Source organism: Nerophis lumbriciformis, linkage group LG01 (genome assembly GCF_033978685.3).
Source record: "Nerophis lumbriciformis linkage group LG01, RoL_Nlum_v2.1, whole genome shotgun sequence".
Classification (NCBI taxonomy): Eukaryota; Metazoa; Chordata; class Actinopteri; order Syngnathiformes; family Syngnathidae; genus Nerophis; species Nerophis lumbriciformis.
This window is the reverse complement of record NC_084548.2, coordinates 25,809,885-25,828,428: the sequence shown is the minus strand read 5'-3', so window position 1 is coordinate 25,828,428 and position 18,544 is coordinate 25,809,885. Positions and strand designations below refer to the sequence as shown.

At 40.6% G+C, this 18,544-nt stretch overlaps 1 protein-coding gene across 1 annotated transcript in view; it reads right to left on the bottom strand.

Moving 5' to 3' along the window:
- Nucleotides 1–18,544, bottom strand: part of dmd (dystrophin) — a 586,555-nt gene that overhangs the window by 268,679 nt on the left and 299,332 nt on the right. The window contains exons 26-31 of the mRNA XM_061978041.1: nucleotides 17,694–17,839; nucleotides 4,669–4,769; nucleotides 4,455–4,566; nucleotides 2,369–2,482; nucleotides 2,150–2,305; nucleotides 1,905–2,075 (exon numbers count right to left, since the gene is read on the bottom strand). Coding sequence (XP_061834025.1) covers nucleotides 1,905–2,075; nucleotides 2,150–2,305; nucleotides 2,369–2,482; nucleotides 4,455–4,566; nucleotides 4,669–4,769; nucleotides 17,694–17,839 — 800 coding nt within the window. The remainder of the gene's footprint in view (nucleotides 1–1,904; nucleotides 2,076–2,149; nucleotides 2,306–2,368; nucleotides 2,483–4,454; nucleotides 4,567–4,668; nucleotides 4,770–17,693; nucleotides 17,840–18,544) is intronic.

Here is an 18,544-nt window from a genome sequence, read left to right as displayed (position 1 = left end):
AAGAAAAACTTTGAGTGCGTGGTACTCCAACAGCGTCATTACTCTGGTCGTTGTAGATGCATCCAGCGTGGCCACAACATGGAAGTATTTTGTCACATCTTGCGTAATTCCTCTCAGGTGCAACTGCGCTTTAATATGCTGGAACCAAGGGTGTGGATGGTTCTGACAAAAGTCTGGCAATTTGAATTTTCGCTGCACATACAGTATATAGCGCCTATATAAGCGCGGGTCCAGCTGCATTGTCCCTGTTGTTGTCGTTTGACATCGCTCCCGTTCGGGATCACCAATGTGGAGGTGTACGATTGATGAGGCAGGAGCCGAAGATACAGTGCATCAATCCTCTACTTTGCACTTAGACAGTTACAACAGGAACAGCTCAACAGCTCGTCTAGTGTCGACAAGACCAAGGAGATCATCGTTGACTTCAGGATGCACCAGTCCAGCCACGCTCCACTCTACATCAACGGCACAGCGGTGGAGATGGGAAGCAGCACCAAGTTCCTGGGGGTGCAGATAACTGACAATATAACCTGGTCCCTACACACCGGAGCTCTTGTAAAAAGAGCTCAGCAGCGCATGCACTTTTTGCGTGGGATGAAAAGAGCACAGCTCCCTCCCCCCATTCTCAGCACATTCTACAGAGGCACTATAGAGAGCCTGCTGACCAACAGCATCTCTGTCTGGACTGGAGCCTGCAGTACCTCAGACTGGAAGTCTCTCCAGAGAGTGGTGAGGATGGCAGAAAAGATCATCAGGACTCCTCTTCCTCCTATCCAGGAGATCGCAAAAAGCCGCTGCCTGACCAGGGCTCAGAAAATCTGCAAAGACTCCTCCCACCCCCACCAAGGACTGTTTTCACTGCTGGACTCTAAAAAGAGGTTCCGCAGCCTCCGAAGCAGAACCTCCAGGTTCTGTAACAGCTTCTTCCCTCAGGCCGTAAGACTCTTGAACGCATCATAAAAATCCCCTCAACTCCCCCCAAAATGGATTAACTCGCTGGAAAAAAAAAGACAATATAACATACATCCATAAACGTGGACGCATGTGAAAAAGTGCAATATATTTATCTGTACAGTAACCTATTTATTTATTTATATATGCACCTTATTGCTTTTTTATCTTGCACTACCATGAACTAATGAAATTACATTTCGTTCTTATCTGTACTGTAAAGTTCAAATTTGAATGACAATAAAAAGGAAGTCTAAGTCTAGTCTAGTGATTTTCTTGACCCCTTTAACCCAAAACCGAAAATACTATCCTCTTAGTGAATATCCCTTTCTATTTATATACCTATTGTGATCACCACAATTTCATTATTTGTGTGGATTAATTTCAAGTATATGTATTGCTTTCCATTGTGAACATTTGTGAAATTTAACTGTGGAGGAGTGATTGCAAAACAGTTGGCTAAGCTCTGCGCGTGCATGTGTGCAGTCCAAATATAACTGTTAAGGAGCGATCACATTAGAGTTGGCTATGCTGTGTGTGTGCATGCTGATGCAGATATGGCTTGTGTCAATTATCAGCCCAATCCACGTGCACCCCAAATGTAAGCGTAAAGGAGGGATCACATTACAGTGGACTTAGCTCTCATGCAGGCTCATGACTTTGTGCATTATCTTGAGAAGTCCTTTTAACGTCTCTAATGTTATCATTAATAACTGGTATTACAACTGATCCATGACTTGGCTAGATTGCGTGCATGCATTACCGTGGCCTGGTTCACCTCCTCTTCCAATCGCGCCAGGGGTCGAAACGTGCACTGAAGTTAAGCGCTAAATTTGCCAAACATGCCAGAAAAATGGGCCTAAGCATGGATTGAATGGTACACCCTTAAAAGACTTTAGTAAGCAAATCGGGTTGGTCTTTGTCCTAAAGTGAAAATGTGTACTGTCACATACCTTAAGTTCCTCCACTGCTTTGCGTAGCTCTTCAGGTGTCTTGTAAGTGAAATCTCTCTCCAAGTAGTCTTCCTCAGCCTGGTTTATCCACTCTTGCATCTCCTGCATTTCCTTCCTCAGAGCCATGGTCTTATCCAGGCCGCCTTTCAGAGCTGACTTCTTAGCATAAGCCTTTATGGAGACATCATACGTGGAACAAATGATGCCTCGCAGATGTTGGCCTCGTGAAGGCTTGTTGTACCCACCTGTTTGCAAACGTTCTCCCATTGGGCGTTCAGTTCATCCAGTTCCTTCTGAATGTGTATGGCAAAAGGTGGCTCCGCCTCCTTCTTTAGCTGCAGGCCCACTTCGTTGATTCCGTTGACGCTGGGCTGGATGGTGTGGATGTCGTTCACCAGGGCCTAGACAATAAATATTTTGCAGAGTTTGAGTCGGTCAGGATGAGGCGCAGGAGTCGGGCTCACCGTGCATTGTTCCAGTTGCTTCTCAAGCGCTTCCGAGTCTCCAAGCGCTGGCCATTCCTCATTCAGGAAGATGTCCACGTCCGCCATCCACTTCTTCAGCGTCTTCACGTCATTCTAAATAGATGAGTCATGTCACTGCTGATAGATTGTCGGGTCGTCACAATAAAAGTATTCTCCTGCCTTGCTTTACCTGAATTGTTATCAGTTCTAACACGAACAGGTTACTTAAGCACATTCAAACTTTTGGTGTGAGGTGGGGTGCACCCTGTACTGGTCAACAATTACATGACATACAGGCAGCCCTCGCTTTAAGTCGTTTTTTGGTAGGACGCACTCCCATAAAATATTTATATTCTTCAAAAAGAAATAGAAAACTACTTTCTGCGTGTGGCGGAAGAATACATACAAGAGATCACACTGAGGAAGGAAAACGTCACTTTTGTTCTCTTTGTTTTTAACTTATTTTTTTCTTCACTTTGTCTCCCTGGATCAGACTCTTATAATGGCCTTGTGTCAAAGAAAATGAAAGGGAAAGTGAAGTAAAGTTAGACATGGTAGAATGTTCAAGAAGCGTAGAAATCAATATTAGTTGAAGGATAAAGGTGGTATCTTTGAACATCTGCTTCTATGAAATGGACAGTGATAACTAAGCAGCGTAGTGATCTTTCCCTTCTTTCATTCAGTGTGCTAGACATAAATGGTATTAAGGAATTGTTGGTGTTTCATTTCATTAAGTTTCATACTGTAAGTTCCCACTTACACAACAATTCCAAAATTAAATAACCACAGCAATATATCCAAAACATTTAAAGCAAATATAATTGTAGATGACAACTTGCTATTTCAAAAAACATTTTTGTTGAATTTGCTTTTTTGTCTAAATTATTCCTGAATATCCGACCCCAATACTAAAATGTTTCAGTGTGGCTCTGATCCTCCTGTATGAAGTTTAGTTTTTTTTTTTTTTAGAAAATATGATGAATGCCTGAAAGAAAGTTAGCCGCAGGTTATCAATCTAAGGCAGTGGTTCTTAACCTTGTTGGAGGTACCGAACCCCACCAGTTTCATATGCGCATTCACCGAACCCTTCTTTAGTTAAAAATAAAATGTTTGTTTTTTTTCAAATTCAAGACAAAGTTATATGTTGTTGGTAACACTTTAATATGGGGAACATATTCTAAGTAACAAAGACTTAATTTAGAGTTATTTGGTTAGGGTTAGGGTTATAGGGTTAGGGCCAGGGTTAGGGTTATAATAAGGCTATGCCGAATAAGTCATTAATAAGTACTTAATAATGACTAGTTAAGAGCCAATGTGTTACTAATTTGCATGTTAATAAGCAAATAATTAATGGTGAATATGATCACCATATTAAAGTGTTACCATGTTTTTATAATGGTGCACAAAATGAACCGTGCATGAACATCACCTTGTTCAAAGAACAAAACCAACACAGTGCATAAACTCTGAACAAATTACACACCTGCAAATCAGTGTGACTTCAGCTGTTGCCGTATCCGTAATACGCCGATAAGGAGAAGTTTTTATTTACACGATGAGTCGGGTGTGTTTTGACCTCCGCCGAACCCCTGAGGCCGACTCACCGAACCCCTTGGGTTCGATCGAACCCAGGTTAAGAACCACTGATCTAAGGGTATCTGTAATGCTCAGGACATTGAATCGACCACAACTGGACTGTTCAGATTAGACTTAGACAAACTGGGAAATTGTTTGACACAGTAGCTCAATTACAAGAGATTGTCTTAGAAGACATTTGGCCTCTCATTTGAGCAGGCTTCCTCAGTTCTTGCTCAGTGACTTAGATAGGACAGCTCTGATTCAAGGGTCTGGTGCTGTATCTAAGGTATTTAGAGAGAACATGCCCAGACAAGGATGATTTTGCTCTAATCTGGTGCAAAAACGACAGAGGATACAAAATGAGCTGGATGAGAATAATCACAGGCAGGTATTTGCCATGGTACTCTGAAGTAAAGTAGCCAGTGTTATGATTTTTGATATTTCTGGGAATTAAATTGCAACTTTTAAATACATTTCAGAAGTAATTGGCTGTGTGGTCGAGGCTCACCTCAAACTGCATGAGTTTAGCCATGAGCTCCTTAATGGTCTTTGCATTGTCCGTCAGAGTGGTGCTGAGTCGCCTCCAGCGTGACATGATGGTGTCCATCTCAGTGCGATACCTACACAAGTACCAATAACAGTGCTCTTTTCATTTTGTTCCACATACCCTGAATAGAGTTGCCCTACGACAAGCATGTATCAGAATCCACACTGGCTCTTACTTCTGGCAAATATCAGGTGGAGCTTTCTGGAAGACCTGCTCCACAGTAGATGTCAGGTAGTCTACCTCCCCTTGGTGACTGGTCAGCGCCACCTGGAGTGCCTGCGGAAGTCAGATAAGGAAATATAGCTGCTTGCCATAGCAACACATTGCAATGATTATTTTCTATGATCTTTGATATTCTTTCTGGATGACTTGTAGGATTATCTCACACCACAACCTCCTTTGTAAATATTATCCAATATTAACAGCAGTTTTACTACTCGGCTGTAACATTATATTTGACAATAAATGATAAATTATTTATTTCAACATCTGTATTCATTCGTTATATAAGGTTTCTGTCAATGTTTTACTCCTATTAGATATTCATTTATCTTTAATCATAAAATTAGATCTGCTTCTTTCTACTCTTTTTCTGACACGTTGATGTGTGTCATTTTATTATAACTGTCTATATAGCTAACCATAGCTTGAACAGTTACTTGGGACTTTGGCCGAATTGGCGATCAGGATTTTTGTGCCTGCAGCAGTTTGTTGACATGATTTTCCTCCGTGTTTTATCAAAACTATTCTTACGAATGGGTCGCATCTTACTGCGGGGTTCGTTCCCTCGGGATGCAGACGGACCACTCCGGACAAGGCGTGCAGGTAGGAACACGATTTAATCCTCGTAAATCAAACACATACCAAAAACAGAAAACAAGCAAAAGGAAAACGTGCCGATCGCACGGGAAGCTAAGGTTACCACTTAACACAGGAAGCATAAACTAGGAGAAAAGAAATACTAACGTAACTGTTGCATTCACCAAACAATGAAGCCAGACTGAGCGTGGCGAGAAAGGTGAATAAATAGCTCTTTGATTAGTGATCGACAGCAGGTGAGCGTGCCAACCACTAACCAGAGGCATGGGAACCCAATTAATCCCCATGGAAACTAAAACAAACCTAGAGGTGCACAAACAGGAACTAAGGGAGTCCAAAACTAACAGAAAATAACAAAACATGATCCGGGACACGGATCATGGTAAAATGGTAAATGGGTTATCCAGTACTTGTATAGCGCTTTTCTACCTTTTTTAAGGAACTCAAAGCGCTTTGACACTATTTCCACATTCACCCATTCACACACACATTCACACACTGATGGCGGGAGCTGCCATGCAAGGCGCTAACCAGGACCCATCAGGAGCAAGGGTGAAGTGTCTTGCTCAAGGACACAACAGACGTGACTAGGATGGTAGAAGGTGGGGAGTGAACCAGTAACCCTCAGATTGCTGGCACGGCCACTCTCCCAACTGCGCCACGCCGTCCCCATCATGACAATTATTGTGTTTTTATCAGGACTGTCAAAATTAACAAGTTAACATATGTGATTAATCACAAAAATATTGTATAAACACATTAACTACACTATTTATTTTGACTGTACATTCTCATTTACTTAAACCGCAGCTGTTACCTAAAAGGTGGCACGGGTAGTTACACGGTCAGTGATCATTAAAAGATGAGAGAGCAGAATAAAACAAAAATGGCTGCTCGACTGGTGTGCTTGCTGTTAAATTTCACTTTCCTGTTGGTGTTTTACTGCAAGTTTTGAGCAAATGAATGATGTGCATTGAGGTAAAACATTTTTAAAAAATTTCATGGATAAGATTCTGACAACAAATTGGTTTTGTTTTCCAAATATTGGGGTCTTTTTTAAGTGAATTAAAATTATGAAATAATCATGAATAATCATGAATAATCCAAATTCAAATGTGCATCCTCGGCTCAGATCGCACATTAGGGCAAGAAAAAACTCAACCCAATGGGATTAACTTGATTTAAAAAAAATATCATTTGACAGGACTACTATTCTATACTCATCTCTGACAGAGTGTAGCAGAGAATTTGGTTGTATAGCTTTATACTGCCATGCTTTTATTTTGAAGCTTACTTTGCACTGAACAGGGAATTACATTTTAATGCGATGTGACCAAACCAGGTCAAATGTTAAGTTTTTTATTTAATTTTTTTATCAACAGAGACATTTTGCCTTTGCTTACACTCAGGAAAAATAGTCTGGAGCCACAAAGCAAAACACAGTTCATAAACTTTTAAAATGTGTGGTTTTTCGGAATTGTACAGGAACAATAGGTTGTCCATGGATAATGAAACCCTCTATTTCTTTCTGCGATGTTTCTTTTTTAGAATGTAGTTAGTATTTTACTGCAGGGGTCGCACACTCAAGAAGCAGATGTTTGTCACACGCTACAGTAAAGCTGGACGATTATGGCAAAAATAATAATCACCATTATTTTTTATTGATATTGTAATCACAATCAATTACAAGATTATTCATTGATTTGAAAACATGACTATATATTCTAACACCAAAACTCAACTTTAAATATAGTTAAAATAAAAATGGATATAAATTAGTAACAATAAACCACAACAAGTGAAATGATAACTATAGCAATACATTTAAATAACAATAGCAATATTATAAAAAACAATAACATTCAGTTTTCTGCTTGAATTGTTTTACTTTTTTTTTTTTTTCTTCTTCTTTTTTTTAACCTTTTACACTTATTTGATCACCATAGAGTGTGTGCATTTTGTGTAAAATAAAATGTAATAAATGTTTGTTAAATAAATGCAAATCTCCTCACATTTATTAGTGCAATACATATTTGGACAATATTGACCAGTATTTTAGGTTAAAGCATAATAATAATTATATATATATATATATATATATATATATATATATATATATATATATATATATATATATATATATATATATATATATATTATAAATGAATATATATATATATACATATATATATATATATATATATATATATATATATATACATATATTATAAATGAATATATATATATATATATATATATATATATATATATATATATATATATATATATATATATAATAATTGTGTAAATGTATCGATAAGGGCTTTGAGTACATTATGCTTGTGTAAGGTACTTTTTGAAACCTTTATTTTGTTAGCGCAGTCAGACCGGACGTGGTGCACAGCAATATTATTGTGAAGAGGAGAAGTGGGTTGTGCTGTTGTTTCCAGTTTGACGGGTAAAAAGGAGACTGACGAGAGGCTGTTAAAAAAGAGCGCCTCTGAAGCTGCGACTGTTGTCCTGTTTGTACATTGATCTTACATGGATGATGTCGTTCACAACAACGCAAGCAGATGAGATGTGTTGTGGGTGTACGGATTGTTCTTCTTAGCTTTAGCTTCGTAGTTTAGTTGCTGTTTCAAGTGACAGTCTCGACATTGTTAAGTTCAGCACCGGGTGACTGAGTGAGTCAGGGATAAATGAGCGCTATCGGACACATTATTTTCCCAGACAAATGTTTCTTCTCACAATAATAACATTTCACATACATTTATGTCAATTTTCCTGATATTCTGCGTTTATCAGCGGATCCCCCCGCGGTTATGAGACTATGGAAATCAAAGGCCTTACTTTTTTTTGTTGCGTTTAGTGATTATTGATTAGGCATACTAGTGCTGTTTCAAAAAAAAAAAAAGCAACCATGGGGACATCCCAGACTTCAAGTATATATGCTCTTTTTTTCAGTCATTCATCTGTTTCACCGTCACAACCGCCGGAATTTGCATGCACCTTGTGCAGCCCATTAATCTTTTTTCTTTTTAATTATTATACTTTCATAATCTTGAGAAGCCATATTCGAAATCGAAATTAAAATGTGGTTAATTGTCCATCCCTACTTTACACACACCTACCAATTGCCCCTCCCTTTTCCCTGTTGTCTTCGAGCTCAACCAATCACCAATCAGATTAATGGTATTACAAACCCCGTTTCCATATGAGTTGGGAAATTGTGTTAGATGTAAATATAAACGGAATACAATGATTTGCAAATCCTTTTCAACCCATATTCAATTGAATGCACTACAAAGACAACATATTTGATGTTCAAACACATAAACTTTATTTATTTTTTGCAAATAATAATTAACTTAGAATTTCATGGCTGCAACACGTGCCAAAGTAGTTGGGAAAGGGCATGTTCACCACTGTGTTACATGGCCTTTCCTTTTAACAACACTCAGTAAACATTTTGGAACTGAGGAGACACATTTTTTAAGCTTCTCAGGTGGAATTCTTTCCCATTTTTGCTTGATGTACAGCTTAAGTTGTTCAACAGTCCGGGGGTCTCCGTTGTGGTATTTTAGGCTTCGTAATGCGCCACACATTTTCAATGGGAGACAGGTCTGGATTACAGGCAGGCCAGTCTAGTACCCGCACTCTTTTACTATGAAGCCACGTTGATGTAACACGTGGCTTGGCATTGTCTTGCTGAAGTAAGCAGGGGCGTCCATGGTAACGTTGCTTGGATGGCAACATATGTTGCTCCAAAACCTGTGTGTACCTTTCAACATTAATGGTGCCTTCACAGGTGTGTAAGGTACCCATGTCTTGGGCACGAATACACCCCCATACCATCACAGATGCTGGCTTTTCAACTTTGCGCCTATAACAATCCGGATGGTTCTTTTTCTCTTTGGTCCGGAGGACACGACGTCCACAGTTTCCAAAAATAATTTGAAATGTGGACTCTTCAGACCACAGAACACTTTTCCACTTTGTATCAGTCCATCTTAGATGAGCTCAGGCCCAGCGAAGCCGACGGCGTTTCTGGGTGTTGTTGATAAACGGTTTTCGCCTTGCATAGGAGAGTTTTAACTTGCACTTACAGATGTAGCGACCAACTGTAGTTACTGACAGTGGGTTTCTGAAGTGTTCATGAGCCCATATGGTGATATCCTTTACACACTGATGTCGCTTGTTGATGCAGTACAGCCTGAGGGATCGAATGTCACTGGCTTAGCTGCTTACGTGCAGTGATTTCTCCAGATTCTCTGAACCCTTTGATGATATTACGGACCGTAGATGGTGAAATCCCTAAATTCCTTGCAATAGCTGGTTGAGAAAGGTTTTTCTTAAACTGTTCAACAATTTGCTCACGCATTTGTTGACAAAGTGGTGACCCTCACCCCATCCTTGTTTGTGAATGACTGAGCATTTTATGGAATCTACTTTTATACCCAATCATGGCACCCACGTGTTCCCAATTTGCATGTTCACCTGTGGGATGTTCCAAATAAATGTTTGATGAGCATTCCTCAACTTTATCAGTATTTATTGCCACCTTTCCCAACTTCTTTGTCACGCGTTGCTGGCATCAAATTCTAAAGTTAATTTTTTTTAACAACAAAAAAATGTTTATCAGTTTGAACAACAAATATGTTGTCTTTGTAGCATATTCAACTGAAAATGGGTTGAAAATGATTTGCAAATCATTGTATTCCGTTTATATTTACATCTAACACAATTTCCCAACTCATATGGAAACGGGGTTTGTACAAACAGTCAGACATTATTGAACTATTTTTAAAAATGAACATTTACCCCACTGCGGTGTTGAAACAATTTCCTCCAAAGGAAGCCACAACAAGGAGGCAGAAAAGCTGTGGGATCGAGATAGTATGTTGTTTTGAAGTTAACAACACTACAACACATGTCCACGTACAGGTTGACCATGTATGTCAAAGTCCACTTGAAAGGGAACTGCACTTTTTTGGGAATTTACCTATCATTCACAATCATAATGAGAGGCAAGAACACAGGACGCACTTTTTATTAGGATTTTAAAGATGATAAACGCTTGGAAGATGCGGCTGATGGGAGTCACCGTTGCAGCCTTCAAAGCCCTCTAAAACAACTTCAAAACCCTTGTTTTGTATATACACTGCAAGTCTATAATGTAGTAACAGACACGTTCATAACAATATGTAATATGTTCAATATTTACTGTATTTTTATCATTTTAGTAATTTCTGGGACAGACTTCTTCCGTGCAATAATTTCCGTTTCCATAGCAGCGCACTTTCGACTTACAGCAACAACTTGTGTTCCTACTTCTGGAAACAAAATGCTTCTGTGTGTTCTAATCATGGCAGACTTGGTAACAAACAACAAAGACAACTATTTTTAGACAAATGAGGATTCACAACATTATCTTTTTGAAGCTTAATGAACAGAGGATGAAGTGCTGCTTCTAGAAGCGAGCACGAAAGAAGAGTGAGACGTTGGAGCAGACTAAAGCCGAGAGAGTTGTGACACGAAGCTGCAAATGTGGAATTTGGAGACTAGCTATTTCGACATAAATGGCGTGCTTACCCCAAATAAACCAGAAAAAAACGTCCCCCGCCAGCTGTATGAAAGAGACAACTGTCCATCGAGTGAGTCACACTTAATATTGATCATGATACACGCAGCACGTCATGCATGTATCATGATAGACAGTATATGCTGTATAGCTAGCTGTGTACAAACAAAACATGAAATGTGAGCTAATACTTTACAGATATTGTTATATGATTGTTCATATTTTTCAGTCAGTACAGATTGGTGTCTTATCGTATTGTGTTGTGCATTACAAACTCAAAACGCATTTCGTGTTGTCATAGAAAGAAGCTAGCTTATCTCTCGCCGTAGTTAGCTTTTACGGCTAATATCAAAGCACGGCGATGTGTTACAACTAGCTAGAAAAATAGTTCCTCAGTGTCCGCTCTCACAATAACAATGTCGCTACAGCTTGGTTATTATACAGGTTACGGAACGTAAATTAAGTATTGATGACGGTTTTTGAATGCAATTTTAAAGTGATTTAGAGGTCCATTGATTGCTCCCATTAGCTGCATTGCTATCCACCAAGAACGAGCAGATTTTTACATGTTAGAATGCAAAAAAACCAAAAAAACTTTTGTCTTGTCTCTCATAATGATTGTGAACAATAGGTGCAATTCCAAAAAAGTACAGTTCCCCTTTAAAAGGATCACTTTTTGGTAAAAAATATGAACATGGTGGACCATGACTTGAAGAGTTGGTCGACTTAGACAAGTTGTCGCTATTAGTGGGACCGATTTAAGCAAGTTCCACTGTATTTTTAATCGGAAAGAAGGGTTTGTTAGCAGCTACTGTACATTATTAGTGAATTAGAGTGAAATATTCACTACATTCATCTATACTCTTACGCGCCACACAGCAGCTCAGAATACCCACCCTTTTTGGATTCACTCGAGGGAGTACTTGAGAGTGCTCCCCCGGGTGATTCCCTCGTTCTACTGGGGGACTTCAACTCTCATGTTGGCAACGACAGTGAAACCTGGAGAGGCGTGATTGGGAAGAATGTCCGCCCGGATCTGAACCCGAGTGGTGTTTTGTTATTGGACTTTTGTGCCCGTCACAGATTGTCCATAACAAACACCAAGTTCAAACATAAGGGTGTCCATATGTGCACTTGGCACCAAGACACCCTAGGCCGCAGTTCCATGATCGACTTTGTAGTTGTGTCATCGGATTTGCGGCCTCATGTTTTGGACACTCGGGTGAAGAGAGGGGCGGAGCTTTCTACCGATCACCACCTGGTGGTGAGTTGGCTGCGATGGTGGGGGAGGATGCCGGACAGACCTGGCAGGCTCAAACGCATTGTGAGGGTTTGCTGGGAACGTCTGGCAGAGTCTCCTGTCAGAGAGAGTTTCAATTCCCACCTCCGGAAGAACTTTGAACATGTCACGAGGGAGGTACTGGACATTGAATCCGAGTGGACCATGTTCCGCACCTCTATTGTCAAGGCGGCTGATTGGAGCTGTGGCCGCAAGGTAGTTGGTGCCTGTCGTGGCGGTAATCCTAGAACCCGTTGGTGGACACCGGCGGTGAGGGATGCCGTCAAGCTGAAGAAGGAGTCCTATCGTGTTCTTTTGGCTCATAGGACTCCTGAGGCAGAGGACAGGTACCGACAGGCCAAGCGGTGTGCGGCTTCAGTGGTCGAGGAGGCAAAAACTTCGGGGAAGCAATGGAAAACGACTTCCAGACGACTTCGAAGCGATTCTGGACCACTATCCGCCGCCTCAGGAAGGGGAAGCAGTGCACTATCCACACCGTGTATGGTGAGGATGGTGTTCTGCTGACCTCGACTGCGGATATTGTGGATCGGTGGAGGGAATACTTCGAAGACCTCCTCAATCCCACCAACACGTCTTCCCTATGAGGAAGCAGTGCCTGGGGAATCTGTGGTGGGCTCTCCTATTTCTGGGGCTGAGGTTGCCGAGGTAGTTAAAAAGCTCCTCGGTCGCAAGGCCCAGGGGGTAGATGAGATCCGCCCGGAGTTCCTTAAGGCTCTGGATGCTGTGGGCCTGTCTTGGTTGACAAGACTCTGCAGCATCGCGTGGACATCGGGGGCGGTACCTCTGGATTGGCAGACCGGCGTGGTGGTTCCTCTCTTTAAGAAGGGGAACCGGAGGGTGTGTTCTAACTATCGTGGGATAACACTATCTATTCAGGTGTACTGGAGAGGAGGCTACGCCGGATAGTCAAACCTCGGATTCAGGAGGAACAGTGTGGTTTTCGTCCTGGTCGTGTGGACTGTGGACCAGCTCTATACTCTCGGCAGGGTCCTTGAAGGTGCATGGGAGTTTGCCCAACCAGTCTACATGTGCTTTGTGGACTTGGAGAATGCATTCGACCGTGTCCCTCGGGAAGTCCTGTGGGGACTGCTCAGGGAGTATGGGGTATCGGACTGTCTGATTGTAGCGGTCCGCTCCCTGTATGATCAGTGTCTGGCTGCCCTTAGTCACCGATTCTGTTCATAACTTTTATGGACAGAATTTCTAGGCGCAGTCAAGGCATTGAGGGGATCTGGTTTGGTGGCTGGATCTGGTTTGGTGGCTGCGGGATTAGGTCTCTGCTTTTTGCAGATGATGTGGTTCTGATGGTTTCATCTGGCCAGGATCTTCAGCTCTCACTGGATCGGTTCGCAGCTGAGTGTGAAGCGACTGACATGAGAATCAGCACCTCCAAGTCCGAGTCCATGGTTCTCGCCCGGAATAGTGTGAAGTGCCATCTCCGGGTTGGGGAGGAGATCTTGCCCCAAGTGGAGGAGTTCAAGTACCTCGGAGTCTTGTTCACGAGTGAGGGAAGAGTGGATCGTGAGATCGACAGAAGGATTGGTGCGGCCTCTTCAGTAATGCGGACGCTGTATCGATCCATTGTGGTGAAGAAGGAGCTGAGCCGGAAGGCAAAGCTCTCAATTTACCGGTCGATCTACGTTCCCATCCTCACCTATGGTCATGAGCTTTGGGTTATGACCGAAAGGACAAGATCACGGGTACTAGCGGCCGAAATGAGTTTCCTCCGCCGGGTGGCGGGGCTCTCCCTTAGAGATAGGGTGAGAAGCTCTGTCATCCGGGAGGAACTCAAAGTAAAGCCGCTGCTCCTCCACATCGAGAGGAGCCAGATGAGATGGTTCGGGCATCTGGTCAGGTTGCCACCCGAAAGTCTCCCTAGGGAGGTGTTTAGGGCACGTCCGACCGGTAGGAGGCCACAGGGAAGACCCAGGACACGTTGGGAAGACTATGTCTCCTGGCTGGTCTGGGAACGCCTCGGGATCCCCCGGAAAGAGCTGGACGAAGTGGCTGGGGAGAGTGAAGTCTGGGCTTCCCTGCTTAGGCTGCTGCCCCCGCGACCCGACCTCGGATAAGCGGAAGAAGATGGATGGATGAAAGGATGGATTAATCTATAATGAAAGTAAACTGAATGATTCTTATTAGTGTGCCGAAAGACCATGAGTTATATACAGTGTACACTAAAAATGATATACATAATTACTAAAATATTCATATTTCTGTACTTTGAACTATATGTGAATGACAAAGTGGGTTTTTGAATCAAACACAGCGAGTAGGAGAAGATCATGTTGCGGTACTGCTTAGCTTTACTGGGACTTTGCTCATCCTCCCCTTATAATTACAGCGCTGCAGACAAACACAAATCGAGGGGGCCAGCTCGCTGCATGTTAAGCAGACGAGCTGACAATTTTCACACACACACACACACACACACACACACACACACACACACACACACACACACACACACACACACACACACACACACACACACACACACACACACACACACACACACACACACACGTTTGCCTCAAGTTAAAAGGTTTCTTTGCTGACAATTTTCACACACACAAACACAGACCCAGACCCAGACACAGACACACACACACACACACACACACGCACACGCACACGCACGTTTGCCTCAAGTTAAAAGATTTCTTTACCAGTGCTTGTGCAAAATTAGTTTTGCGTGCTTATGCTGTTACAAATGTTATCTAACATTTGCAGCAGTGTTTCCCACACCATTATTAAGACATTGTGTTTTTTTTTTTTTTTTTTTACAGACAATTTGGATCAGCAAAATTAAATTTGCCATTACCAGTTCACACTTGCTCATAAACACACTATAATGGGACTGCCTGTGAATGTGTAGCTTGTCGTTACTACTCTGTACAGTAGATGGCACCGTAACTGTATGTGCTGCAAGAGCATTGCCTTGGGCCACGTTTATTTTTACAAATGATTTGCTTTTTGTTTTAGAGAATTCCATCATTACTCTTAATCTGATGATTCCACTATTTACTTGTCTGCACAAAACGTTGTTGAATATTTTAAATGCTAAATGGAAGCTGATTAAATAATTGGATTAATGAAAATAGGAAGCGGTAGAAAATGAATGGATGGGTGAAAACGGTGATTAATGTAGAGTAAATGTATGGTGTTACAATATATTAAAAAAAATCACCTGTGCTAAATTTGACTGTTGGAGGTTCAGTCATTGAACAGGTTACTGATATACATGTAAAGCTACTTGGTGTCAATGCTGACAATATGTTAAATGGGATTAGTCATATCAATCAAACATTGTTGAATATGAGCAGCAGTATGGCAATAATAAAGTCATGAGCAAAACGTATTCCTGAGGGAGTTGTGAAGCCTTTTGTTGATTATTCAAATACTGTACAAGTGAAAGGAACCTAAACAAACTGCAAGTTTGTCAAAAATAAAACGGCTCGTATAGTCCTCATTTGCCTAATTAGGACTAGTGAAATAACAAATTAATTCTTAGCTGCCTTGGTCAGATGTAAAGGTTAGGATACATTTTTCTGTTGAATCCTTTTAACAAAAAAAGACTGTTATTTTTACAGTGATATGCATCAATATTCCATGCGTCAGGTGACAGAAAGTTTAAAAATTTCGTAACTTTTTGTAAAATATTACTATTTATTTACACAATTTACCTACCCGGTACTATTTTCTTTTCTGTTAGGTTTCTAACTTGATTGTACCTTTTTTGTTAGGTCTTGTACTATATTGGCTATTGTAATTCCTACATTAGCATATTGCAAGTAATTAATGAGAAGCTTTTGTTTTATTTTTTATCCACAAATAACTTCAGCTGAAATACAGGACTCTCTGAAAAATTGTGGTGTGGCTGTTTCAAGATGCACAATAAGGAGGCACTTGAAGAAAAATTGGCTGCATGGTCGAGTCGCCAGAAGAAAGCCATTTATAAATAAAGATGATTTGATTTGATCACTTCAAATTACTTTGTTCCAGAAGTTTTGAGGCGTGTCTCTGTGCTGTTTGGCGTGATGTAAGCGGGATACTTTGTGACATTTGCGCAGAAATGGCTTTCTTCTGGCGACTCGACCATGCAGCCCATTTTTCTTCAAATGCCTCCTTATTGTGCATCTTGAAACAGCCACACCACATTTTTTCAGAGAGTCCTGTATTTCAGCTGAAGTTATTTGTGGATTTTTCTTTGCATCTCGAACAATTTTCCTGGCAGTTGTGGCTGAAATCTTTGCTGGTCTACCTGAATCCCTCATTTTCCACTTCTTAATCAGCGTTTGAACACTGCTGATTGGCATTCTCAATTCCTCGGATATCTTTTTATACCCCTTTCCTGTTTTATGCAGTTCAACGACCTTTTCTCGCAGATCCTTTGACAATTATTTTGCCTTCCCCATGACTCAGAATCCAGAAACATTTGTGCAGCACTGGATGAAAGATGCAATGGTCTGTCAGAAGCCCAGAAACTCACTGACCTTTTATACACACACATTAATTACAAACAAACATGTCACAGGTGAGGATTGGAACCTTGATTAGCCATTCAAACCTGTTTGTGTCAACTTTTGTGCATGTTATCAGATTAAAGTCACTGGGGTTTGTAAACTTTTGATCAGGGTCATTTGCGTACTTTCTTTTGTCATTTTCATTTAAAAAGAGTAAACACAGTTGTTTGCCAATAAATAGCTTCACACAACCATTAAGCATGAGTGGAAGAAAGGTTTTTGTGTTATCATTCATATTCTCTGAAGAATGGCCAATAAATCATAAATTCGCCCAGGGTATGTAAACTTATGAGCACGACTGTATATGTATATATATATATATATATATATATATATATATATATATATAGTGCTCTTGAGTTAATGTGTTACTGATCAATTTGAATGTATTATTATTTCTTAAGTTAATTTAATTACATTTTTCAGTATCAAACGGCCCAAGTCAATCAAAAAATGTTTTTAGTTTAGATTAGATTTGTCTTCCTATTTCAGGCAATTGATGCACTTTAAGTGGTAAAGAACTGACTGAAATATTGTATTCTGTAGATATTAATGCAGGGTATAGATTGAGCAATAACCTATTAATAATGATCAATTAATTAAACTTATTGCTTGATATTGTTGACTATTGAGATTAATAATTGATAATCTATTGTTGAATTTGATATTACTGTCATGTAGTAAAAGCAGTTGTTAATGTTAGAACATTTTAGTGTCTACAAATCGAGTTCATGTTTGAGTGTGGTGAAAAGTTCCCAATTTCAGATCTTCTTATTCAGTAATTATATGTATTGTTAGACGACATCACGCTTTGTGTTGTGCATTTCGTTTTCCATGTAGTCAACCATTTGTGATATATTTTGGCATTTTGACATGGCTCAATTTGTAATGCGATTACAGTTCGGACGAATGATTCCTGTATCATTATATTTCATTGTAAAAAATTGTATGTGAAATGTATGCGTGTATAGTACCTGGATGTCCTTTAGTCGCTGCTCCATGATAGGATACTCTGTAACAGCAGTGGATGGAATAGCCAGTTTGGCCTCGCACTGCTGCAACCACGCCAACAGCGTCAATATCGTGTCCTTATAACGAGCTGGGGGCAAGCTTTCCAAAACTAGAAGAGAAGATGGTCAGATCATAAATATGTGAGCTGATGAGCCTCCACTGTGTGCTGACTACATGAAATGTAATTCTGCTAAACGGAACATGGGAGTGTGCTTAGTCTGCCTGAAGACAGAGGACGTTAGAATTGCTCGTACTGAACAGAATGTGCTCTGTACTTTCCGTTGTTACAAATGTACTCTGTACTTTGCATTTATTAGCCGAAAACAGTTCCTACTGCTCTTTACTGACATCTAAACTGAGAAGAAGCCTGACTAGTTCAAGTTAAAGTTAAAGTACCAATGATTGTCACACACACAGTAGGTGTGGCGAAATTATTCTCTGCCTTTGACCCATCACCCTTGATCACCCCCTGGGAGGTGAGGGGAGCAGTGGGTAGCAGGAGTGGCCGCGCCCGGGAATCATTAGGAAAAGGACTACGAAAAGTCCATTGGAATACCACTAAAAATTTGTTCCTAACCAGGAATTTTATGGTATTTTTTTTTGTGCATTAAACACACAAATTAGTCTTGTCACTTTATATCTTGTAGGATTGTTTTTTTGAAGAAAAGTTTCACCCAAATTTTGCCCTTGTTTCTGTATACCATATCGGTTATTGTACGACCAAATATTGTAGCAAACTACAAAAAGGATCCCATGTGTTAGTGACTCATTCTCTGTACTTTTTTTAAATTGAGTACGACTGCAAAATAATTCA